Consider the following 26,717-nt stretch of genomic DNA (forward strand, 5'->3'; position numbering starts at 1 on the left):
GTATCATTAGTGACCATTGTAAATTCTTATCTGTCTCTTTTTGATAGTAAACAAAATTATAATAATACGAAGGAATGAAGTTTCTGTGGAATGCAAATAAAACGGCGCCTTCGATTTGGGAAAACCTTATAAAAATAAATCTGTGGCGCCTGAAGCAAGGATATTAAAATGACTTGTAATCTGTTTAGACACAGTTTTGCTTTTATCTTTTAAAATACCTTTGCATTTAAACTATTTTTTAATAAAACTAATCAACTAAGGATGTTATTGTAATTGAAATAATCATATAATTCTGAATAAAGCTAATATGATTTTAAAATAAACTGGCATATATTTAACCGTCCCAAATAAGAATTAATTTCAAATAAATTTAGAACTTATATATAATACTAGATCGGGGATCCAGATGTACGAAAGATCATCCCCAACATAGAGATAGAGAAAATTAAAGTTAATTTAAAAAATTTAAAACTCGCCTTCATTGCTTAAATAATAATAAAGCTTTTCAAAATTCAGTATCAAAATAGATTGTTAAGTTGTATGATAGGCAAATTAAAGGATACAACAATAATAATATTATAATTAATTTAAGGCACGCCAATTGTGTTGAATACGTTTGGTAAGCAGGTCTTCAAGGACGTAAACCTGTATTTTACGGAGCCATAAAACGTCCTTACCTAATACCATTAATCTCTGTTCACCTCCTTTGACTCCGTAATAAATCGCTAACCACTTGACGTTATTATATTCTTACGATTTATTAGCAATTTAATAATTATATCTTCTAGTTTATGTTTTTACGATAGCACTGGTACTTAAATTACATTTTAGAATGGTATTTAAAATGTGAAACCAGTACCATTTTTGTTGCCATGCTGTGTTTCGGTCTAAAGTGCGTGGTTGCCGGTGTCATTACAGGCTCATAAGGCTTAACACCTACGCCTCAAGTTGATGGACACTTGGTGACACGTTGCAGGACGTGTTCCTAGCATGCCCTGCGAAGTGTTGTTCTGTTTATATGCGATGGTTTTCTACTCTCCATCTGACTGGTCCGCAATTTTTTACTATTAAAATAAATAAATAGTTGGAAAATCCAAAAGTGCACGCCTCATAATCTCATCCATTACAATAAAATTTGGATTATTTGTAAATAATAATTGAAGTACATCTAATTATACCAAGCAATAAATAGGCAATAAAATAATAATACTGAAGCCTATAAAAAAAAACTCGATAAGTGAAGTATTTCGCTCGTTATCGTGAACACAACATACGGGATTCGCACTTACAGACACACGGACGTCCAAGACAGAACTTTTTTAAACAATTTTTTAATTAGTTCAAAAAATCACTTATAAAAACAATAAAGAATAAAAAAGTGACATTTTAAGTTGGAGAATCACTCGTAAAGTGACAGTAATACCCACCTCAACGCTTCGCTTATGAGGCGTGCAAAAAAGGAATGTATTTTACAATTTTTTGGTTTTCCTTCCATTTCTTAAATTGAATATCCGATTTTTTATTGTTGTAATACAGGAGTTAGGGTATGAAATTTGTCTTTAATATGTCGAAAAAATTCAAAAGAGTATTAGTTATTTATTTAATCGTAGTACTTTCCTTATTATCTAAATATTTATGGATTTGAGATAGAACTCCCGAAATTAGACCTTAAGAAATGTTAACACTTCCTTTGAAATTAATTGTTCTTACTTGCAAACTGTCTTCAAAGTGAGGAAAGGTATTGTGGTTTTTGCTTACAATAATTACGGCAGAGATTTATCACGTTTCATCACATGTCACAATTATTTCCCAGATTTTGCATCTTCTTCATTCTACTAAGACAATTTTCTAAGAGTGCTGTCACACACATCATTCACCATGCTTGTATCGAAATAGACTAAATCCAGTGTGATATGATCGTAACATAATAATATTAAATTATATTTAATTATTTGTGTGCTTTTCTCTAGGAGAGATACATTTTTCATCTTTTTCTAGACTATTTTCTTAACTCCATGAACTTCTAAACATAAACATGTTTACATTATATACCCCTGCATTGTTTCATCAAATTAGTACATGGTTCTCGCATCAGCTCAACATTGATTATTTATTTCAATATAAACAGCACTCTAGACCGAAGGACTGAAATTTACTTTTGAACAAGTACTCTTCTTAAAATTTTTCCAGATGGATTCTTCGGGATATCTTCAAGGAACTCAACTTCTTTAAGTCTTTTATAAGGTGCCACTTTAGTATTAACATATTCCATGATATCTTTATTACTAGCACTGGAATCTTTATTAAGTACGACAAATGCTTTGGGCTTTTCTCCTGTCTTATCATCTGGTATTCCCACTACTGCTGCATCGAAAACTTCTGGGTGTTCCCTTATAATGCTCTCTAATTCTGCTGGTGGAACTTGGTAGGCGTTCACCTGTAATTAAAAATAGCTTTTTATCATTGACTACGATAAAAATAGAACGACAAGTTTTTTGTTATAATTAAGAACCGATGTCAGTGTCAGTTGTCAACACCCCTCCTCTTCCCGCGGGTGTCGTACAAGACGACTAAGGGAATATGACGGAGAACGGGCAGCAGTGTCCTCTGTGCATCTACTACCATCTACTGCGATCACTAATCGTTGCCCAACGTTGTGATTATGGGTGAACTCTCCCGTTGGAAGAACCCTTTAGTCCAGCAGTGGACTGTATAGGCTTCGATGATGACTTTTATTATCCAACCAATAAACAATGACACGTAATTTTATCGTATAACTACACCACCTACCACTTCCACGGTTTAAATTAATACTAGCCTTAAATCTGTCCACAAATCGTTTATTAGTGGTATAATATGTTCATGTGCAATATTCTGAGATATGCAATAGATGAATTCAAGGACTAGATATGTGCGTATAAGAAATAAGAATACTTGTAAACTAAACTAGTATGGTTTTCAGCATGTTCACTAGAAAATAATAAAAAAATATTACAGAGAATCCGAGCTTAGGTTATTTGCAAATGTAAACAGAACTTTTACAGATATTCGATTTAGATAACTTGTCGTAACTCCTTATAAAAAGCTGGATTTTTTTTTATGAATGATGTGATCGTATTTCAGGTTTTTTTAGAGTAACTTTGCACGGTCCGATAGTGAATTATATACATTTTGTGCATGCCACGCCCTCGTCTTATCTATAGAGAATTCTGTACATCATCTTAATCAAATCCAAACAAGTGAATAATCAAATCTCTGCAGCTCTAGATGGGGTTTGGTTAGGTCTAGTTTATATTCCAACGGGTAGTATGTTTTTAAATTCCAACTACCAAAGCCAAGAATCATAGCAAAGATATTCCTCGTACCTACGCACCTAAAGTTTTATATTTGTAATTTTGAATCAATCGCCACTAAAAAGGTAAAAACCTTAATATAAGTTCCGTACCTTTATCAGTTCCTTTAATCTATCAGCTATGAAAACATATCCATCTTCGTCTATCTTCGCCAAATCACCACTCCTCAACCAGCCATCAACAAACACCTCTGAATTTGCCTTTGGATTATTTTTATAGCCTTTCATCACATTTGGTCCCTTGATCAGCAACTCTCCCAACTAAAAATTAAATTGAGTATCAGAATGTTTATTTTAGAACGGAATAATTTGTCATTACGTTGTCCGATGATTTGGCGATATTTCTACTTATAAAAGTGGGTTCAAACATTAAAAAAATCCTGCAAATGGTAAGCCAATTACTCATTGTTCAAACTAAATAAAGCTTACTTGTAGATATTGACAGATTTGGTTAGATTAGATTTAGATTATAAATATAATCTCTTTTTTCTAGAAATTATTTTGAATTGATTGCTAATATAAATCTCTCGCCGAACATGTCTCGCGGGAACTTTTCGGGCCATCATTTTTTGTGATTATCAAGAAGGGGTTAACCTACAAACATAGACTATTTAGATACTTAGAGGATCCAAATATTACCTGTATAGCCCAGATTTAGCACCATGTGATTTTTTTTATATTTCATACGGTATAATATACGCTATATGGGCGAAAATTGAACACTATAGGTGTGGCCGTCGAAAAATTAGGTCGTTTATTTTTTAATCTCCCGCAGTATACAATTTTTATATGTTTATAATACTGGTTCACCTGAACGTCTTATTTCATTGGAGTTAGAAGGGAATATCATGTTTTTTTTTTATTTCGCTAATAATTTGTCGTATAGCCTACGTATGCCTTTATTCCTTTTGTGAACTTCGATAGTTACTATTCCAGTAAGAATAGACTGAATGACGACTTATGTGTAAGAAATAGTATGATGTCAACAAGAGTTTATCGACCCAAGTTATCACAGTGAGTATGTTCGTATAGGAATTCCCACATAGGTACGAGGCTTAAAATGGTTAAGCAAACAAGTAGAATCAAGCCGTTGAGTCGACTAGAAAAAATAAATTTTCACGATGTAATAGTAACAGAGACCAAACTTACTAAATTTCAAACTTAGTATAGCGGTAGTAACTAAGTGATAAATTTAGTATAATGGTAACCTGTCAATTAAGGATTGCGACGCCCTGGGTTCTATTCTCTCGTCGGGCTAAAATTAAGTGGTTATGTAATTTGAATATGGGAAATATGAATATTCCCCTGTGGGAATTGGTGGATTCTACCCCCGTCCCTTGGATAGCATGTTAAGCGGTCTGTACCCGCTATTACCACGTCAAAGCGCAATAGCCCGCATTAGCACTGCCTAATGTTTTAGCACTGCGTACTGTTTTAGCTCAGCGTATGGACTGAAACCTTCTCTCTTATGAGGGAGTGGAATCCTATGCACAGCTGTGGGACTTTAATAGATGAAAATGGCAAAATAAGAGCGCCTATTCAATTTGACACACCAATGTTATGTGCTGAACTTTGCAATAAGACTTAATTTTGCTAAACTCGAGAATAGATTCACATGATGCCTTAAATACTTTAAAGTAATTATTATCTAGAAGTTCAGACAGCGTACCTCATTAGGACCCAAGCTTTTCATATCAGTGTCGACTATTTTCAGTTCAGAGTTTGGCAAGGCATTACCCGAAGAACTATATTTCGTGCAACTATTAGGTGATAATGTCACCATCGGTGAGGCCTCCGTCATGCCGTAGCCTTGGCCAAAATGCACTTCATGCTGAAATCCAACACATAAAAAAAATACCAGAACTGAAACGAAACCTACCTAACTAAAATTCTGATATTGAGGCCTGTTTTAAAATATTAGCAATTTGTAGTTGATAAATGTTTGCTATAAAATAAAACTATGTATGCATTTGTGTGACTGATATTGCGTTTAGCATAAATATCTAACCCCGTAGCTCTAATTTTAGGTTTACTAAGGTAGTTATCAAAATAAAATGTCATTTACATAAATCAAAAGTAACTTCTTAAGTTCTTAATTTCATCTGTGTGAGTTACCCTGACCCTAAAAAAAGTTTTATTTTCTTTATTTCCAAGTTATTAAAGTAAATTGTGATGAAATAAAAAAATATTTTATTGTATCTCAATCCAGTAACACTTACGTCCATTTTACTTAAGAATCTCTCCACGTCTGGTAATGGTAAAGGTGCTGCCCCTACAACAACATATTGCAGTTTTTCGAAGTGTTTTGTTTTCATTTCTGGATTTGATGCAAGGAATAGAACTGAAAAATAACTCCAACCACATTAGTAAACTATAAACAACAATAGTAGGTATATAATTTTACTTTTTATTGATTTTTCACGTTTAGTTCAACAATAAAAAATAATATACCTATCTCTCCAACTATCAATGTTTTGTTAACTAAAGAGGTAAATACTACCTCACATATTAGTATTTACGACTCATTTATTAGTACCAGTCATAAAAGATTACCTATTAGATATAGATATAGATTATATTCTAGATGCAAATCTTGTAGGTATATTGTTATATCATACCTGTTGGAGGAGCCATATAAACTGAAGAAATTTTATGTTTTACAAATGTATTCACGAACGTCTCTGGTTGGAATTTTGGAAGTGTCACAAGTTGCAGACCAACTGACAGTTTATGCAGAGTGACAATTGATATACCATAGCAGTGAAACATCGGAAGATAGGCGAGGGTTATATCTTGATTTGTTGCTGTAAAAGATAAAAATTAAGTTTTTTTGTTCAAATATAAAATCATCATCATCATATTAGCCAACTAAATGAAGGCCTTTTATTCTATAATAGAGGGAAATTTAGAGCTGAAGGATCTACTCCACGCTTCTGCAATGGTTGGAAGGTTTCTACTATAATTAGCAATTGTTATTGATAACACTGGGACCGATGGGAAGTGGGCATGGCAAATTCCTTATCTCCAGGGCATCCTGAGAATTTTTGTCATTAAAGCCCAATAGGTATACGGTCTACCGTATGCTGACATCGGAATTTACACCGCAAAATTTTGATTCATAGTTGTAAGTAGATAGTAAGCAGTAGATAAATCATCTATAATATTGATAACTTTGCATTTTTTTCTACTTGCATGTATTCGATTAGACACCTTACCAGTACCAAAAAAAATTCTAGTTTTCAATGTTAAAACACAATATTACAATAGTAATGTTATGATTCGCAATTTTCGTTAGGGCCCTAGCATGATTTTAAGTTTATTGTCACTAAACATAATAAAGACTAGTGAATTACATCAACTCAGATAAACAAATAAATATATACGTTATACGATAATATTAGTTGATTGTGTGATTAAATGTATGTTAATGTATGTATGTTATTATAGTAAATTTATATAATATATAAGTGTGTTTATGTGTGTGTGTCATATCAATGTGTATATGTTACCCACAGAGCAAATTAAAGTTTTTACTTACATGTTGTGTCACTGAATTTCTGAATTAGATTTTCGTTTTGTTGTTCACAGTTGGCTACAATATTTCTATGCGTCAGCTCGACACCTTTAGGAAGCCCTGTAGTGCCGCTTGAATACAGCAAAAGGGAAGTATCCTGAGCAGATCTCTTAACTTCTTTCAAAACATCCATATCCAAATGGCTGTCATTAATTATTTCCTTAAAAGAAACAGTTTCCTCAGGTCGCGCTTCATCAACATCGAGAACTATTACTGGTATGTTCAACTTACTTTGCTTTAGAGCTTCTTTTACTACTAATACATGCCCTGGATCAGTTACAATTAGTTTAGCATCGGATGATACAATCTGTTTATTGGTTTCATCTGAAAACATATAGTTTAAGTTTCTCAATATTATTATAACATTATGTGCTAGTGGCACCTTGTTTTCTCGACTTTTTTGCTATGGGTTCTATACATTTTGTTGTAGCTCTTCTAAATAAAATGTTTACCGGTTAATTAACACATAGTTAAACATTGTACAGTATCCATGCTAGTATTACCTTACTAAAATTATATAAATGCGAAAATGTGCTAGATGGTCGATCTTAATGAAATTTAGCTCATATTATTGCGTAAAATGCTTTTATACTGACGGTACTATATCCTGGAACTACTCTCCATAGTTAAAAATTAACTTGTCCTTTATAAATAAATAAATAAATATACTACAACAATACACACATCGCCATGTAGCCCCAAAGTAAGCCTAGCTTGTGTTATGGGTACTAAGATGACTGACGAACATTTTTATCAATAATATTCATTAATACTTATTATATACTGATAAACATCCAGACACTCAAAAACATTGATGTTCATCACACAAACATTTTCCAGCTGTGGGAATCAAACCCACGGCCATTTATATGTATGGTAATGCAGCTCGATCTGTAGCATGTATCGTAGTGACGGATATAGAATACTTTTTGGCGTAGAATCACAAACGGGTCCTTCAGGATTTAAAAAAAAAACAGAAAGAAACGCGACTTACAAACAGTGTAAACAGGATTAACTGTTGTGGCTAATCCCCCAGCTGTAAGAATCCCCAATACGACAGTGGGATACTCTGGTGAATTAGGCAACATAACACAAACCACATCGCCATCACGGATTTTGAACTTTTTCCTCAGACCTGCGCCGAATATTTGGGATTGTTTGTACAATTGCGAGTAGGTGTACTTCCTATCCGTTACTCCACATATCTGTAAAAAATAAAACAGGGCTAGATGCATTGATTATAACCAAACAAAATAAGTTACAAAAAAGGTAACAAAGGTTTAATTAATTTAACTTTGTGTAACAAAGATGGCTTTAAAACTTACAGTGATTCATTTCTTAATTAGTTTCCGAGTAGGTTTTTATTAAAGCTCTAGATGAGACCTGTGGCTTCAACAACACAAATATGAAACGCACCGTACTGCTAAACAGTCTATAACCTACCACAATAAATCTGATACCTACCAAACAAAGTGTTTTCAATCTTACTCGAAGTGCCAAATATATAAAAGTATGATATTAAGTACAGATAATACTATCTGTACTTAATATCATTCAACATATTCCATCAAGCGACTGAGGGTGGGCAAATAATATATCTATTCTTGCTATTGAATCTATAACCACCCATATTTTAAAACCTTCAATCACTTTAATAATGCCAATCGCAAAAGCCTGTCCCGAGAACCTACTTCCATTTTGGCTTATTTAAAAAACTTAAAATTCCCTAATATAAAAGAATGCAAATAATGTGCTCCTATCATTAACAATAGTAACCGTTAAAGAAAGAATCGATATCGCATTTTTAGTTAAGAGGGACTAGCTAACAATGCTATTTCGATTCTTTCTTAATTAGATAATTTCTAGATAATAGAGTAAACCAAGATAACTTCTAAAATTTTTTGTTTAGTAATAGCACTTATCCTCATATGCGTTGCATTACTTTATGTATCCATATCTTTAAGACTTAAGTGAGGGGGGCAAACCCCTGCTTTCCGCTGTGGAATTCTGTCCTCTATCTTATCAGATCTACACAAAATTTGGGCAAAACTAAACTGATACTTAGTATAAACTAACAATAATTATTTAAATCGGTTAACATTTGATAGAGTTATGGTGTAAAATCGTCAATCTCTTTCATCCACTCTCCTAAAGGAACTGAGCTGAATTTGTGCAGTTTTATTTGAATATATTCATAAATTTTACAAAATTTATAAAATTTTACGCTACGGCCCTTTGAAGCCATACAAACGTAGCAACAATTTGACATTTGATTGTATAGCTTCCCACTGTTAGCTAATACGTAATTAAATTAACTAATATGTGTAGGTAATCGCGGAAATTGTTAAGAGTGTATTGAATATATTAGGTCGTTATTGTTCGCAGCTACTCGGCTCGTCGTCCATTTTGTATTAGTAAACAACATTATTGAATTTCATTCTTCGCTGCCTCAGCTGGCCGTTGAGGTCTACCTGACGTCTGTCAGTTGGTCATTTTAAACATTCATTGTTGTTTTTATGAAAAACTCGTTTAAGTAATAATAAACCCTACCTTCTAACAGAGTAGTGTCAATTTTTAAAATATAGTTTATTTATTTACTTAAAAATTATGTTTTATGGAATGTTACAAATAACTAAATTGCTATGGTGATATATGGGCAAATCTATACTATTTTTTTGTGAGGCAATTTAGATAGCAAAATTGTTTTCTTATCTATAACTATATTTAAAATATTTTAAATCTTTATATATATATATTTCTTGTGTGCGTGTGTATGTTACTGAACTCCTCCTAAAGGGCTGGGCCGATTTGAATGAATTTTTTTTGTATGCATTTAGGTGGCACCCTGGATGGTTTAAATTTACAAATCAGCCCGACAGATGGCGCTGGGGTCCGCTAGTACCTATGTATTTTTATAATCAAAGTCCACAATAGTTGAAAACCATTGCAAAATGAAAAGTGTTTTTGGATTTCAACTGAATTAATCTTTTTATAACATCGTAAGTATTTTTCATTTGTAACAATTTGAGGGGAAGATGGATTTTGTTTTGATTTCATTAAAATAATAATAAATGTATAACATTGACGTTTTTAAAATAACATATTTTAAAAATTTTCATCTCACCATTGCCGTTTTATCGGCCCATTTGTCCAAATTATGCCATACATATTCAGTTATTGTGGCCTCAGGGACAACTACATCGTCAAATGGCGATCTCACAATATTATCAACCGTCCAAACGTGTTTCATTTTTGCAACACAAACTCTCTTCTTCGTTACTCTACTTAACACTTTAGTTAGCAACATATTTCTGTTATTGTCCAATCACAACTAAATAAAAGTATTAAACGTATGACTTGCTAAAATAAGTATAATAGTTGGTCTGATATAAAAATAATCAGTGGCAGATACGGCTTCTCCACTATCACCTCTTTATCAGACTGAGCCTTGAAACACACGTTTATGTTTATTAAATTTTGGTGTTCGCTTAAAAGGTTACGTGTTGGCTACGGGACTGATTGCGTCGCACGAATATTAGTCCGATGTGCATAAATATATGGGAAGCCGCGTCGCCGGTCGCCACTGCCCCGTGGCAAGCTTGGTTTATTTCCATGAAATTGTTTCAAGAGCTAGACGCTTCGCCCGTCGCGTTGAGTCTCCCGTGGCCAGCACGTTTTGCAATAGAACAGGATATAGGTTCAAAGTAATTGAATGAACCGTGGCACGTCCTTGCCCTCGCACGCGCAAAACCAAATTACAAAGTAACCATACCGTAAATGACTCGGCAAATATGTGTAGGTACAAAGGCAAACAAGAATCGAACAAAAGTAGTGCGTAATCACTTTAACAATAGGCGACAGTTTCCATTGACTTCTGAATACTAATACGTTATTATTCAGTTTTTGTTGCATTGTTAAATACTCTTAAAAAACAAATATGTACTCAGAAAAAACTACTAAATCGCGTCATTAAACAGAAAAGTATCTTAGATAAAAAGACCATTAAGTTTATTCAAATAACATAAACAAAGCTCTGGCAGATTTCGAAGATTTTAAATGAAAATGTTTCACCCAATAAAATAAAAAAATAAATGTATGACTACTAGCGTAATTAGAGCCTTCTTTTTTTAAGGAGTATTAATTATCATAACAATCCTTTTGCCAAAAGGAGGCGAAGATATTCAAACTTCTACAACCAAAAACTCCACGGCGCGGCGTTCCAACATGACACCGACAACGCCCAACGAGGTAGACCCTTTTCTGGTACTTTATTACTTTTGATGATAACGGACTCTCCCTTATCATCAGAGAGGAAATGAAGGGAAAAAAATAAAAACATGTGCTATACAATACATAACTTATATTGTTCTACCTAGCTTATTAAAAGATGAGCTAACTTTCTTGCACCTCTTCAATAAATAGATACCTAAACATTACATTATATATAAATAGATTCTATTTACTATGCTAAAACTTGTAATCTTGGGTTATATATTATCTTTACCATGTGGTCTTAACAACGGGGTGTAATCAAATCTTATTTTCCATTTCTTATCAATCAGTGATAATTATTATTAGTATGATAAGCGCCTGCATTTTAGCACATAGCTAAGTTGGTAAAATGATTTTAAGTTGCGTTATCCGTAAGTTTTCATTCAGGTGGCATAAATTTATCAATGCCTATCCTTAAATTTTCCCAGAATGGTTCTTCGGAATGTCATCTAAGAACTTAACTTCTTTTAACCTCTTTTATAATGCCACTCTCGCACTCACGTATTCCCTTTTATATTTTTGACTGGCATAAGAACTTTTATTTAGTACTACAAAAGCTTCAGGCTATTCTTCTGTCTTTTCATCCGGTATCCCAACTGCCTAAATTATTTTCCTACTAAAACTCTTCTTAAAATTTTCCCAGAAGGGTTCTTCGGAATGTCATCTAAAAACTGAACTTCTTTTATCCTTTTATATGGTGCCACTCTTGCACTAACGTATTCCATTATATCTTTTTGACTGGCATTAGAACTTTTATTTAGTACTACAAAAGCTTTCGGCTTTTCTCCGGTCTTTTCATCCGGTATCCCAACTACTGCTGCATCAAACACTGCTGGGTGTTCCCTTATAATGTTTTCTAATTCCGCTGGTGGAACTTGATATGCGTTTACCTGAAATACCACAGTTTACATATTTATTTTGATATAATACCATAGCTTGAAGCTAACCTTAAGATTTCCCTGAAAATATTCACCTTTATTAATTCCTTTAGTCTGTCAGCTATGGTAACATATCCATATTCATCGATCTTTGCCAAATCACCACTCCTTAACCAGCCATCAACAAACACCTGGGAATTTGCTTGTGGGTTATTTATATACCCTTTCATCACATTTGGCCCTTTGATCAGCAACTCTCCCAACTGTAATTTAGATATTTTTATAATTATCTAAGAAATATATCAATAACAAAACTTCTATATTTTGCCCGCAAGAATGTCCTCATAGTGTGTCAGTTTGTGGAACTGGAAGTTGACTCGTTGTGTCAATATAATGTTAACCGCTCAACGCAGATGCAAGCAAATTTCCGCACTATTAGAGTAGAGATCTCATTAAGAGTGATGGCGAAGAGAGCTTGTGAACTGATTTAAATACAAGTTCATGTGATTTGTGGCAACCTTCATCATCAACATCTCACTGAGTCTTGTACCGTGTCACTCCAGGAATATTTCCTGAAGTTCATGGGTATATATGTTTCAACCACTGCCATTTTCATTGCCGCAATTCACTGATCTACGTCAAAATCCTTGGTTCTTCTACTCATCTCCTTATCTCTGATTTGATCGCATAGAGATATCACTCGCCATTACTCTTAATAAATTTGCTACTCTAAAAGTTAAAATTTGCTTGCATCTGCGTTGAGCGCTTTACGTTATATTCGCCTAGATTTCGGCACTCGAGTGGCTGGGACTCTAAGCTTTCTTAAGAAGCCCATAACAAGCAACCATGTTTCAGCACCAACGTCGATATGTCGTCACTGACCACTCAGGATATTGGATTACAGGCATTGAGATATTTAAGAAAAAAAGATGACACGAAGCTTAAAAGCTGCCTGAATTTTTTGTACGGATGAAAGAAAACCCGAACAGACTCGTACCTCATTGGGACCTAAATTACTCATTTCCGTGTCAACAACTCTTAATGTACAGTTAGGTAAAGCGCATCCAACTGAACTGTAGTTCTTACAGCCATTAGGTGTTGATGTCACTACGGGACCGGCTTCAGTACAGCCGTAAACCTGGCCGAAGTTAACTTCATGCTGTAATTAAAAAAAAACAATTAATAATTAAATTACAAATTATAACAAAGCGGTGATAGCCTAAGAGCTTCAGCCTAAATTTCGGGTGGACTTAATTTGATTCCCCTCTCAGCATCTCTAAGTTGTCGGAGTTGTGATGAGTGGAGTAAAGATGCGTGTTAAGTGGTTTTAATGTAATGTATGTATTTAGGTTTTTTAATGGTGAAGGAAAAACATCGCGAGTAAACCTGAGTGTTCTCTATAAAGTTTTCAAAGTTATGTGAAGTCCACCAATCCGCACTAGGCCATCGTGGTGGAGTATGGCCAGAACCATCATTCCTGATGATAATATATTGAAATGTGAAAGTTTGCAAGACTGTTACTTCTCTGAACTATTTTGACCGAAATTCAAAATAGTGATAGATACCTTTCATATGCTTAATTAGTTTATGTAAATATATATGTATATACTAGCGGACCCCAGCGCCATCTGACGGGCTGATTTGTGAATCTAAACCATCCAGGGTGCCACCCAAACACAGGCAGCCGCGTCGATGTTGCACCAAGTCCTAAGTTCCAGACTTCCAATAAGGACCAAACTGAGGATCTACGGAGCATATATCCGCTCACGCCTCACGTACGCAGCCCCAGCCTGGTTTGCCCTCTGCTCGGCCCACCAAAAAGACCGGCTACAGGTTCAGCAGAACAAGTGCCTGCGCCTGATTGTAGGAGCTCCAAGGTACGTCAGAAATGACGTCATCCATCGAGACACCAGGACGCCTACCGTGGAGGTTTTCGTCCGCACAATCGCACGCCGCATGTTCGCTCACGCAGACTACGGGCCGTGCGAACACCTCCACGGAATAGCCCCAGCGCTGGACAGACCTATAACAGGGCGTCCACTACCTCGAGAGCTCCTCCAATCACCCCCGCCAGCGCGACAACGCGGAGGCACAAATGGTGACATCGATGACTCAAGGCCCATCGGAATTAACAACATCCCCGCGCGCGCCCACGACGACTACGCTGACAGTGACGCCGACATTTCACGGACAAGACAAACCAACAGGCCCAAAGCCAATGATGGCGGGCCCTAGCCCCTAGACAGGAGCTAAAACATCAATTACCAGGGCAGCATAGCTGCCCTGCGAATAAGACCCGGGTAAGGAGGCGTTGCCTCGAGGCCCGTACCCCCGACCGGCCTATTGGCCGCTTGGAGATGACCCACACGCACCCAAACGCAAACCAAAAAATTCATTTAAATCGGTCCAGCCGTTTAGGAGGAGTTCAGTGACATACACACGCACACAAGAAATATATATATATGTACTAGCGGGCCCCAGCGCCATCTATCGGGCTGATTTGTGAATCTAAACCATCCAGGGTGCCACCCAAACGCATACCAAAAAGATCATTCAAATCGGTCCAGCCGTTTAGGAGGAGTTCAGTGACATACACACGCACACAAGAAATATATATATGTGTATGTATACATACATATAAAAATCAGATTGACATTCTTTTTGAAAAATATAATAATTATGTAACATTGTTCTGGACTTGTAATTGAATAAATAAATAAATAAATTCTCCATTTTAGAAGATATTGCGGTCAGAAACAGACAACATTTTTTTTTTCCTCTCTTAGTATTTATCATATTAGTTATTAAAAGTATGACTTTAGTATGTTATTTATGTACTGTTTTGTTGTAATTGCGATTTCTCGTCTCCTATCGTTTAGGTAGCTTGGAAGAGATCACTTTTATAATCACTAGTGAAAAGGTCGCCTTTATCATTCATAAATAAATTAAAGGCAAAACCTATATTTTTTTTATGAACTTTTAATTTATCCTGTATTATGCAATAAATATATTTAAACAATTAAATAAAACTTTACGTCATACAAGTTTATAAAAGAACGCTTGGCAGGTTTAAAAGATTATGAATGATTTCAGCTATTACAATTATTATTACTCACGTCCAATTTACTCAGAAATCTTTCCACATCAGCGAGAGGTAGAGGTGCGGCACCTGTTAACACGTTCTGCAGCTTCTCAAAATGTTTGGGTTTTACTAGAGGGCTTGAAGCTAGGAATAATACTAAAAAAAAATGTGTAAATTATATAGGTATTCATACCACTCGATTGACAATGCCTTACTTACAAGACATCAGAGCCTAGTAATAGAGGGGTTGTAATGATGTATTGAAATCCCTGTTTTTTTTTGATCCACTACAAGTTATTCAATGCAATCTCACTCGGTGGTTGGTTATGAAACAGTCTAAGAATCAGGCTAACCTGGTTGCCGTATGATACCCCAATCGGTATTGGATAGAAGTGTAGTATGTGAATCATGTACAGTGAAAATAAAGCTGAATTTGCTATGCTACACGAAATCTGAACACAGGATTACCTGTACGGTGTACCCACGTTTCGCTCCGACACCATACCATCCTCAGGAGATGTTGACTTTACAATGAATAACACAGGTCAACACAAAATTGTACCTAGACCTTAAAGTATTAAATTTCGATTCTTTAATTAGTAATAAGATAGAAAAAAAATATGTAGCATGAAAAAAAGAAATTATAGATAGAAAGAAACCATTTAAATAAACCGAGTGCCATCTATTCAAATTCCAATATATGATAATAATTATTGTCAACAAATTAAGCTTAATTTTCATTGTACTTCAATAAGTTTCCATGCGGTATAGTACCGGTACGCTTATCGCTTGTCGGCACGTCTTTTTTCGTGAGGTGGTAACGAGCCACTAAAGCCTCCCACCAGATCAGACCAGAGAAAAATCGGAATTTGTTCATTCCGGGTTTAAGCCTCTGCCCGAGACCCAGCACTCATAAGAACACAGCGCTTACCCATGCACCAGGAATGGAAAAAAGAAATAATAATAATAATAATTAAATATTATAATTGATTCAAATTCCAGGGGTGGAATGGTAATTATCTCCACATTACTAAACTAGATGGCGCCATAAAATATAACGAAGTGCTCACACACATTGACCATTTTTGACGGCCGATTGGCGCAGTGGGCAGCGACCCTGCTTTCTGAGCCAAGGCCGTGGGTTCGATTCCCACAACTGGACAATGTATGTGATGAACATGAATGTTTTTCAGTGTCTGGGTGTTTATATGTATATTCTAAGTATTTATGTATATAATTCATATGATTATTCATCAGTCATCTTAGTACCCATAACACAAGCTATGCTTACTTTGGGGCTAGATGGCGATGTGTATATTGTCGTAGTATATTTTTTATATATTAAACTTCCAAAGATCCGACTTTGGTCCCCGAGCACGATCACCCGCTCTGAGGGAGATCTTCGTATTGTTACAGTCGAACCAGTGGCGTGCACTTCATAATGCATAAAAGCACTGCATACCCTAAAATTTTTGTGTAACTCATAAAGTGGAAGGATTTTCAATTTTATGCCATCTTCCTTCTTCTTCTCGGTCAAAAATCCTGTGCACGCCACTGAGTCGAACGTATTATCATAGCTCCCGTACACATCGATCTAGGAGCAACCTCGTTTGTCTAGTGGTTAGTATATCCAACCACAGATCACGAGATCCTGGGTTCAAATCCCGGGTCGGCCCAAATTATATAAGGTATAGTGTATCTTCTATTATAAAAATCCCCGTGCTTCGAATAGCACGTAATGCACGTCTGTCCCAGTTATTATCACGTAAATGTGGTAATAGTTGTTATCAATTAATTCTCTCAATAATTTTAAAGTTTATATAAAACGTAAGCTTACAGAAAAATCCTATTACAATGTTAAGGATAACTTAAACGACAAAAAGCTTGGGTGGGGTGCTTAATGTGAGATCGAGGGCGTTTGGAACCCTGGTAGCTCGTTTAGGTTTAAGTTGGCGAACGAAGTTATCACCATCCCCTTACAATTATGTAAACATATATGTATTAACGCTTCGTAAGTGCCTGTGATAAGCTTCATGAATAAAGAATTTTTGAATTTAAAGCCCACCAACCTACATCGGGGCAGTGCGGTGTGTCGATACTCTAATACCGTCTATGAGAGACAAGGCCTATGCGCAGTAGTGGGACGTTAACAGGCTGCGCGGATGATGATGATGAAGAAGAAGCATCTCTGTGCCTGTTACTTAAGACATTGCATGAGTTAATTCCATTGTTTAAAAATGTTACAATATTTTTCCATATTATGCCACGCCACAGGTGTTTATTATGTTTTACCTTTATTTTTTATTCTATTATAATTATGTTCGCCAAATAATTAAAATATAAACACAAAAAAGTCTTACGAGTACAAAAACATACATCAAGAACTGGCATGTACGATATATCAAGTAACAATGGAACATAAATAATGTAATAGTAAAAAATTCAATTGTAAAGCCATCAATCAGTACAAGTTATTATAACCGAATGGATTAAAAGAAGGTTGGACGAATGGACGGATGGATGGAGGGACGATAGGATGGATGGACAGATGAAAGAGTATAAGAGTGCTACGTTCCTTTCAACTTGACGGCCGATTGGCGCAGTGGGCAGCGACCCAGCTTTCTGAGTCCAAGGCCGTGGGTTCGATTCCCACAACTGGAAAATGTTTGGGTGTTTATATGTATATTATAAATATTTATGTATATTATTCATAAAAATATTCATCAGTTATCTTAGTACCCATAACACAAGCTACGCTTACTTTGGGACTGGATGGCGGTGTGTGTATTGTCGTAGTATATTTATTTATTATTATAAAAAAAAAAAAAAAAAAAATAACAAACGTTTTCATTACTTAGTTTGACGTCAACAGTTGTAGTCTTTAGAAAAAATATTTTATCAACTATTATAATTAATATTTCTGGAAAACAGGAACGGGGATGGTAACGAGTACTGGACGTAATCAATAGCCTTGAAATGATGTGAGCGCTGTGGATTTAAGTTGGACGTCCCAGGTTCGATCCCAGATAGGGAAACTTTGAGAAATTATAATTTCAGAATTTTCTCAGATATGGTCTCTTGGGAGGCTTCTGCCGTGGCTAGTTACCACCCTACCGACAAAGACGTGCCGCCGTACGACGTAGCATTCCAGTACGATGTCTAGTAGAAATCGGTATGGGTGTAATATAACTGACATACCCCTAACGCTACCCCTAAAGGATAACCTGTAGCTTGTTACCAGCTTAGACTGTTGCCAAGAGCTAACTACTAGGAGAAAAAAAAATATTGTCCTTACCTGTAGGAGGTGCCACGTACACTAGGCCAAATTTATGCTTTTCCAATGCATTTAAAAACGTATCGGGGTTAAATCTTGGAAGGGTCACCAGTTTTAAGCCTACTGAGAGTTTGCTTAAACAAATCACTGATAACCCGTAGCAATGAAACATCGGCAAATAAGCGAGTGTAATGTCTTGATTTGTTTCTGAAATAAACAATAATTTTCATGTAAATACATACATAGCAAAAGGAAAAAGGTTGATAATGGGAATTTTTCTGCCTTTGGCTGCTTGATAGTGTAATACAAAGAAAAAAAAATTAATTTAGCAAATCATTGTTGGGTTAAAAAAAGAAAAAAAATATACTACGACAATACACACATCGCCATCTAGCCCCAAAGTAAGCGTAGCTTGTGTTATGGGTGCTAAGATGACTGATGAGTATTTTTTTATGAATAATGTACAAATACTTATAAAATACATATAAACACCCAGACACTGAAAATATTCCTGTTCCTCACACAAACAATTTCCAGTTGTGGGAATCGAACCCACGGCCTTGGACTCAGAAAGTAGGGTCGCTTCCCACTTCGCCAATCGGCCGTCGAGTTTGATTCATTGAGCACTTGTTTAAGAAAAAATAACTAAAAAAAAGTTAAAAAAATGTGCAAAAAAAGCCAAAGTACTCTGTTTTTGTGCAATGATTCCTTTGACTTACTCTATTATTTTTTACATAAATCTAATTGTTTATTAAAATATATATCTTAAACTTCGCAAATGCATTTAAAAATAGTAGCAAACCGATGAGTGCCTGGCGAATAGTGTCTCTTACCAACCCTCTCCATAGCTTCCAGAACAGAAGGTAAAAGGAAAACAGACGGAGATAATAAACAGTTTGGTATTGCAGGTATATTAGAATCATCTACATAATTTAAAATATCCACTCGATAGCTTCCTCAGAACGAGCATACAAGCCAAAGAGTTACAATGTACATAACATTGTAGAAGAAAAGATGGGAACTACTTTAAGCGGAAACTTGAACAATGGCATTAATAACAACAATTTCTGTATGAAGCAGATGATAAATTTTATAAACAATAAGACCTCAATTATATAATCAACCAAGATCATGAAAAAATAGTACATTTTAAGACTATATGTAGGTAACTGTATTTTACGTTTACATGCTAAAAAAAAAATATTTTAAATATCTTGAAATTTTAATATGCTGAGTCAACTTAGCTAGTCTGCGAATTTTTAAATATTTATTTTGAATATTATTAATTAATCAAATGCCGATAGTAGGTTATAATTATAAATAATTTATAGTTAAAGGAATCATTTATCAGGCACAGGAATCATTATCAGATTAAATATTAAATATTAAATGTTGTATAAATATTATGTGGTGACGCAGAGGATTGGGCTTACCATGGAGTGAGGTTAAACAGACGTGGGGACAAATAGACAGGTCACAATGAAGAATCGCTATGGCTGCCCTTTGCCCCAAAACCCGGTACGACACAAAGAGAGTTAGAGAAATAAACAATTTTTTCTTAGTTCTTGGGGCTCAAATTCTAGTAAACAAAAATATTAATGCAAATAAATAAATAATGAAAATGAAGGTCCTGTTAACATTGTAAAGCAACGTTTTAATTGTAGCAATCTTAGATAAGTAATAAAAATGTATTGTGTAAAATACTCACCAGTTGTATCGTTGAACTTCTTGAACTCATCGCCACTTTGCTGTTCTAAATTAGCAACAATATTTCTATGCGTAAGCTCCACAGCTTTAGGGAGCCCTGTTGTACCACTTGAATACAGCAAAAGGGACGTATCCTGAGCAGATCTTTTAACTTCTCTTAGAACATGTTTATCTACATCGGTGTCACTAATTAGTTCTTTAAAAGAAACAGTATCCTCTGGTCGAGTTTTATCGATATCAACAGCTATAACAGGTATGTTTAACTTGCAAATCTTTAATACTTCCTTTACTTCATTAACTTTTTCTGGATAAGTCACAATTAATTTAGCTTCGGACGTTGAAATTTGTTTCTGAGCTTCATCTAAAAAAATTGGAATTTTATGTCAAGGTATTAAATATCCCCTGACTAGGAAAGATTGTAGTCAAGGGCCGACTTGTAGAGGAATAAAATATAAAACGACTTGCTCTAAGACCACTGTACTTACTGCTTAAGATATTAATATTACTTACAAACAGTGTAAAGTGGATTTAAGGTTGAAACTATTCCACCAGAAGTGAGGACGCCCAACACTACAGTGGGATATTCCGGTGAATTAGGTAACATAACAACAACGACATCACCATCCTTGATTTTGAACTTTTTCCTCAAACCTGCACCGAATATTTGGGACTGTCTATACAACTGTATGTAAGTATACTTTCTATCGGTAACGCCACAGATCTGAAACAAGAATATTTTTTTAAAGTCATCATCAGAGATGCATCCACTGCTAGACATAGACATCTTTCAAGCAATTCGAATTAAATCAATACTAGCAGACCCGCGCGACTTCGTCCGCGAATGAGCCAACTTAAAAAAATATTCGTATGTTATCGCGGACTGTTTTATAGAACTTTAAAGAAACAACAATTCCGACAATTGCGATATACTTACTACATACTTCCGTCGTTTGGCGTAACGTTTACCGTTCACGCATCGCACGGATCAGAATCTCTCGAAAAGGATATTTTCTGACGTTTTTTCCCGAGATTCCAATATAAATGAATCCTAGCTAGATCGATTTATCGCCCCCGAAACACCCTGTATACTACATTTTATGAAAATCGTTGGAGCCGATTCCGAGATTCCAATTATATACATACAAGTATTGCTCGTTTAAAGACACACGACAATACACACATCGCCACATAGACCCTAAAGAGTTAGCGTAGCTTGTGTTATGGGTACTAAGATAACTGATGAATAATTTATGTATAATATACACAAATATTTATAATATACCGACAAACACCTAGACACTGAAAAATGTTCATGTGATGATGGTGCAGTCTAAAATGTAGCGGGCTTACCTGTTACGGAGTATGGTAGTAGTACCCCGAATCGTTTTATTTATTTATTTTTTGTTACACAAAAGAGGTAGTAACTAAAATTAGATCTAAATATAAGTAATAAAAATATTTGTTTTCAACGCGAAATCGCATCGAAACAATAAATCGCTTAGCGGCACGTCTTTGTCGGTAGGGTCTCAACTAGTTACGGCCAAAGACCTTCACCAGACCAGACCAGAGAAAATTTAGAAATAATTAATTCCCAAATAGCCTCTGCCGGGAATCAAACCCGGAACTTCCTATTTCAATACGCTGCAACAACCGTTGTGCCAGGGAAGTCGTCAAATCTTCCAACCATTTAGCGTTTCGGTACGATGCCGCGCAGAAGCCGAAAAAGGCTATGGGCTTAAAAAAGGTTGACCCACGAGTGCATCATAACTTACCACTAAGTGAGATTGCAGTCACGAGGTACAGTGTAGAGAAGTATAAAAACTAAATAACTGCCGCTGAATGCGCACAATGTTATCATAGAGGAAATAGGATGTGGATATGATGCTCTGGTTTATATAAGGTGTTATTGACCTGTTTTTAACTGCCTCGTTAGTCTAGTAGTTAAATGATAAACTACGGATCACGAGGTCCTACGTTCGATTTTCGAAAACTTGTACTGGCTTTCTCTGCTTAGGTTATTTGCGACGGATTTTCTGTGAATGGGGACCTTTAGCGATAAGGCCCCCTGTTGTTGCTGGGTAATATTAGATTATTTTGTCTTGTTACATTATTTCGTTATGTTCACCAGTAGTTGAATGATATTTAAACGATTAAAAGAAATACCACAGCATATCGTCCCGGGACACGAAATTAAACCACCAACGGCTGGTTTGTGAGTATTGTATCTAATTTAGCACAAGAAAATAATATTTTGTTCGTCTAAGCTATCGAAATCCAACATTAGCAACAACATGAGGTTGCAACCTCATTGTGTGTTTATTTATTATTTATTTAAACTCTTTATTTGTACACCAGTACACAATGAGGAAAATAAAGGACTAATAGAGAGAAACACAAAGACTGGAGTAGAATGCAAAAGGCGGCCTTATCGCTTTGAAGCGATCTCTGCCAGGCAACCATAGGAACATTCAAACATTATTACAGAAAACTATTATAACCCTTTATTCAAATAGCTACTTACAAATACATAAACAAAAATTACACAAATAAAAAATATAAGATACACACATAAATATTATGATGTGTGTTAAGTGACGATGCAGTGTAAGGTAAACCCCCTACCATCTTAGATTATTTTTATATTTATTGTAAAAATTATACAGTAATATATATTATGATGTGTGTTAAGTGATGATGCAGTCTAAGATGGTAGCCCCCTACCATTAACCTCTGTTAAGGATATGGCAGTTATATTTATCCCATATCCATAATCGGTTTCGCTAATCGACATCGTACCAAAACGCTAAACCACTTATTCCCAAATTGTTCCTGCCGGGAATCGAACCCGGAACCTCTTATAAAACCACCTTCGCGTTATAATATATTATAATATAATAATATACTACGATAATACACTCGTCGCCATCTAGCCCCAAAGTAAGCGTAGCTTGTGTTATGGGTACTAAGATAGCTGATGAATATTTTTTTTTATGAATATAATACAAATAAATATTTATAATATACAGATAAACACCCAGACACTGAAAAACATTTATGTTCATCACACAAACATTTTCCAGTTGTGGGAATCGAACCCACGACCTTGGACTCAGAAAGCACGGTCGCTGCCCACTGCGCCACTCGGCCGTCAATATTACGTCGTATAATATTACGAAAGATCCCAGAGATAATTAATAAGGAGTTTTAACAGACCACATTTAATCAAGGTAATATACAATTAATGTTTTTCTAATTGACTATGCTAGGTCTACTTTCATCCCACACTTTATAATGCTAGTAATATTTTTATGATATTTTTGACCAACAGTTGGATATAATTTTAAAAAAGCCCGATAAAAAGTTAAAAATTTCGATGATAATCGAAGAATTCCCATCTATATAGTCACTCACCACGAAATCTCGGGAACCATAAGTCTTAGAAACGTGAAACTTGGTAGGAATATTACTTTTGCTATGTAGAGATCAGCTATGAATAGATTTTAAGAAATTCATTCACCAAAGGGGATTGCAGGGGCGTTAACAATGAACAATTCCCGTTTTTAAACTATAGCTCCTATAGACTTCAAATTTGGTAGGAATCTTCTGTAAGAGGTGTAGAAATAGGCTATGAACGAATTTTACGATAGCTCACCCCACAGGGGGTTGCGGGGGTGGGTATTAACAATTAATATTTTTAATTTTCCAGCTAAAGCTCCTACAAGCTCCAAATTTTGTAGGAATTTTCTATAAGTGATGTAAAAATGATTTATGAACAAATTTTACGATATCCCACCCCAAAGAAGATTGCGGGGGCGTTAACAATGAAAATTTTCAATTTCCAAGCGATAGCTCCTATAGACTCCAAATTTAGTGAGAGTGTTCTATATGAAATATAAAAATGATCTTCGAGCGGATTTTACAATGAATCACCTCCAATAAGGTTCGCGGGGGTGGGTTTTAACAATAAAAAATTTCAATTTCGAAATATAGCTTCTAAAAATTCTAAATATGGTAGGAATCTTTTATTATTCACATAAAGAACATCTCAAAATGGATTTCAATAAAGTCTACTTCCGACAGGAATTGCGGGGGTGGGTGTTAAAATCTAAAATTTTTATTTCTAACCTGTAACTTCTACAGACTCCAAATTTGGTGGGGATCTTCGTGTATGTAGGGATATTCGTGTATTTCCTTACAACAATCGTCTTTTTGGCAGCGGAGAAAAAGTCATTGAGAGGTTTTAAAAACTTAACTTTACATGTAGCTATCCAATCAACGGACTAAGAATTTTACATTCATTTTACTTTTGCAGACTACATAACCGACGAATTCTTTTATTGCGGGATCGCGGAAATGTAACAGATTAAAATGAATGCATTTTCCAAGCACATGAGATGTGGAAAAGAAATTTAGTTACTTATTCCAATAGAATTCATAAAAAACATGCACAATTAATTTTCTATAAAAAATTGATGTCACGGAGAAAATTTTAGTTAACAGAAAATTCGGCGCACTTGAACCTAGACAGATTTCAACTTCACATATGAGACTTGCAATGACTTTAACTTAAACTTTCAATGCTCATTTCAAATTTTTTTCTTCATGTCAATTATTATTAATTTTTGGAAGAAAGGCACGGAAATGTTATAATGATTGCACATTGAAAGTTACAATGAATATTAGTGAGAAAAATCACCTGGATGAAAGACACAGGCTAAATCGATGGAATTTGGAATTTGAGTAAGTCTAAACAATATCGATGCTAACAGTTCTATCCGCGGGGCCTATTTATGTTCATACAAAAATAAAAAAAAAGGAGAATAATAAAAATATGAAAAAAATAAATAAAAATGAAACATAAAATGTAATTTATTTCCTTTTTCAATTCGCCTAGCGAAGCGGGCGGGAAACGGCTAGTATATATATAAAAACAATAATAATAATTACAATGATAATTTGACATCATTTGGATTCCTTATGTAATTTTAGAGCTATCAATGCATAAGTTTAAGCAATGTGTTAAAACATTTATTACGGCGAGGATACTATAGAATGAATGAATTTCTTAATGACAAGGTTGCTCAGAAACATCCGGCTCCGCTTTCATCTTTATAAGATAGGAAAATGAATGTTAAATTGCAATTTTTTTTTATGTTGGTAAACAGCAACTGCTGAGTTTATTGCTGGCTTCTTCTCGGTATAGTATGCCTTCCAAACCGATAGTAAAGTCACTACAAACAGACAGACTTGACATTTCAAAAGTGCTTATAGACTACTTGGAGTCAATGAATTTTGAACTTTACTACCTAAGGAAAAAATATGATAGTACAAAACATTATATATGCAAAAAAATATTAAATGTAATTATATTTGTAAAGAGCTAGTGTTGAATTTCTGGACGGATTCTGCCTTTCCAAGTTAGTAGAATCAATAAAACCTAATATTAGACTTAACGTTTCAAAAACTCTTAAAGTGGATGAGCTTTAAATAAATTAATTTTCATTTCTGTTTTTTGACAGCCTATCTGTGTATATATGTATGTCGAAAGCTCTCAAGCGATACGATACGTGTAACGTTAAATAACGTAAATATGTCTGGGCAGGTTCTGATATTTATGGGTTGAGGCTTCAATGGGTCTCTTTTCTGTCTGTCTGTCAGTCAGTCTGTCTGTCTATTCGTCTGTCCGTCATAGCGGTCTGCCACGGGGTCGCAGTTGCTGGGGAATTTTAAATAAGAAATTAAAAAAAATCCATACTTACTAATATTATAAAAGTTTAATTGAATACGTGCGTCTTTATGTTTATTTGTAACCTATGAATCTACCATTTAACTAAACGTGTTAAAATTAGGTCAAAATATACTTTGCATTATGGAGATGGTGACATTCCCGTGGGATTTGGGGTTTCGGAACTATTGACAGCAAAACCGAATTTGACGAAACTATAAACAGAGATAGCTTGCTTCCTGGAAACGGAAATAGCAAAAGACGCGGTTTAAATAAAAGCGAAAAATATAAAGACGAATTTGATTTTTTCAACGTATTTCTAACAGTGTGGCTAAGATATCCATATACAGTCATATAATTATAGAAATACTTATGATTTTGTAAAGCAGATTTCGTTGGTTAATGCAATAAGACTAAGACTTACCACTGCGGTTTTATCGGACCACTTGTCCAAATTTTTCCAGACGTATTCAGTGATTGTTACATCAGGTATAACCACGTCGTTAAAGGGCGACCTCACGGTCCCGTCACCAGTCCAAATGTGTTTCATTTTCATAAAACACAATCTATTTCCTAATACTCTACTAAACACTCTTGGCAGCAACATGTCGACTCTGCGATGGTCAAAACACAAATAACATAAACTATAGGCACAAATGAATTAATTACACTTTTAATTAAAAGAAAATACACCTAATTTAAGCTAATTTAAGATGGCAAACTATGCAGATACAATCTTGCAGATTTATTCAAACTTAAGCAATAAGTAAGGCATACATTGTTAGTTTTATTTTTAATTCAAGTAAGGTTACCTAACCAACCTTTATCTGGCTAGCACTGATATAACTTAGAA

At 35.0% G+C, this 26,717-nt stretch overlaps 1 protein-coding gene across 1 annotated transcript; it reads right to left on the bottom strand.

The window, feature by feature from the left end:
• Positions 1 to 1,586: 1,586 nt before the first annotated feature.
• Positions 1,587 to 26,471, bottom strand: LOC120631737 (linear gramicidin synthase subunit C-like). The gene is made up of 17 exons (XM_039901419.1): positions 26,289 to 26,471; positions 20,650 to 20,860; positions 20,141 to 20,500; positions 18,454 to 18,639; positions 15,193 to 15,314; positions 13,074 to 13,235; positions 12,172 to 12,339; positions 11,816 to 12,088; positions 10,339 to 10,373; positions 10,051 to 10,237; positions 7,921 to 8,131; positions 6,891 to 7,250; positions 5,971 to 6,156; positions 5,572 to 5,693; positions 5,022 to 5,183; positions 3,446 to 3,613; positions 1,587 to 2,437 (listed from the first exon to the last, which is right to left on the bottom strand). Exons 1-17 carry the CDS (start codon positions 26,469 to 26,471, stop codon positions 2,153 to 2,155), a joined length of 3,381 nt encoding a protein of 1,126 aa, XP_039757353.1. The 3' UTR covers positions 1,587 to 2,152.
• Between the last annotated feature and the right edge of the window lie 246 nt (positions 26,472 to 26,717).

This window comes from Pararge aegeria, chromosome 18 (assembly GCF_905163445.1).
Source record: "Pararge aegeria chromosome 18, ilParAegt1.1, whole genome shotgun sequence".
Lineage (NCBI taxonomy): Eukaryota > Metazoa > Arthropoda > Insecta > Lepidoptera > Nymphalidae > Pararge > Pararge aegeria.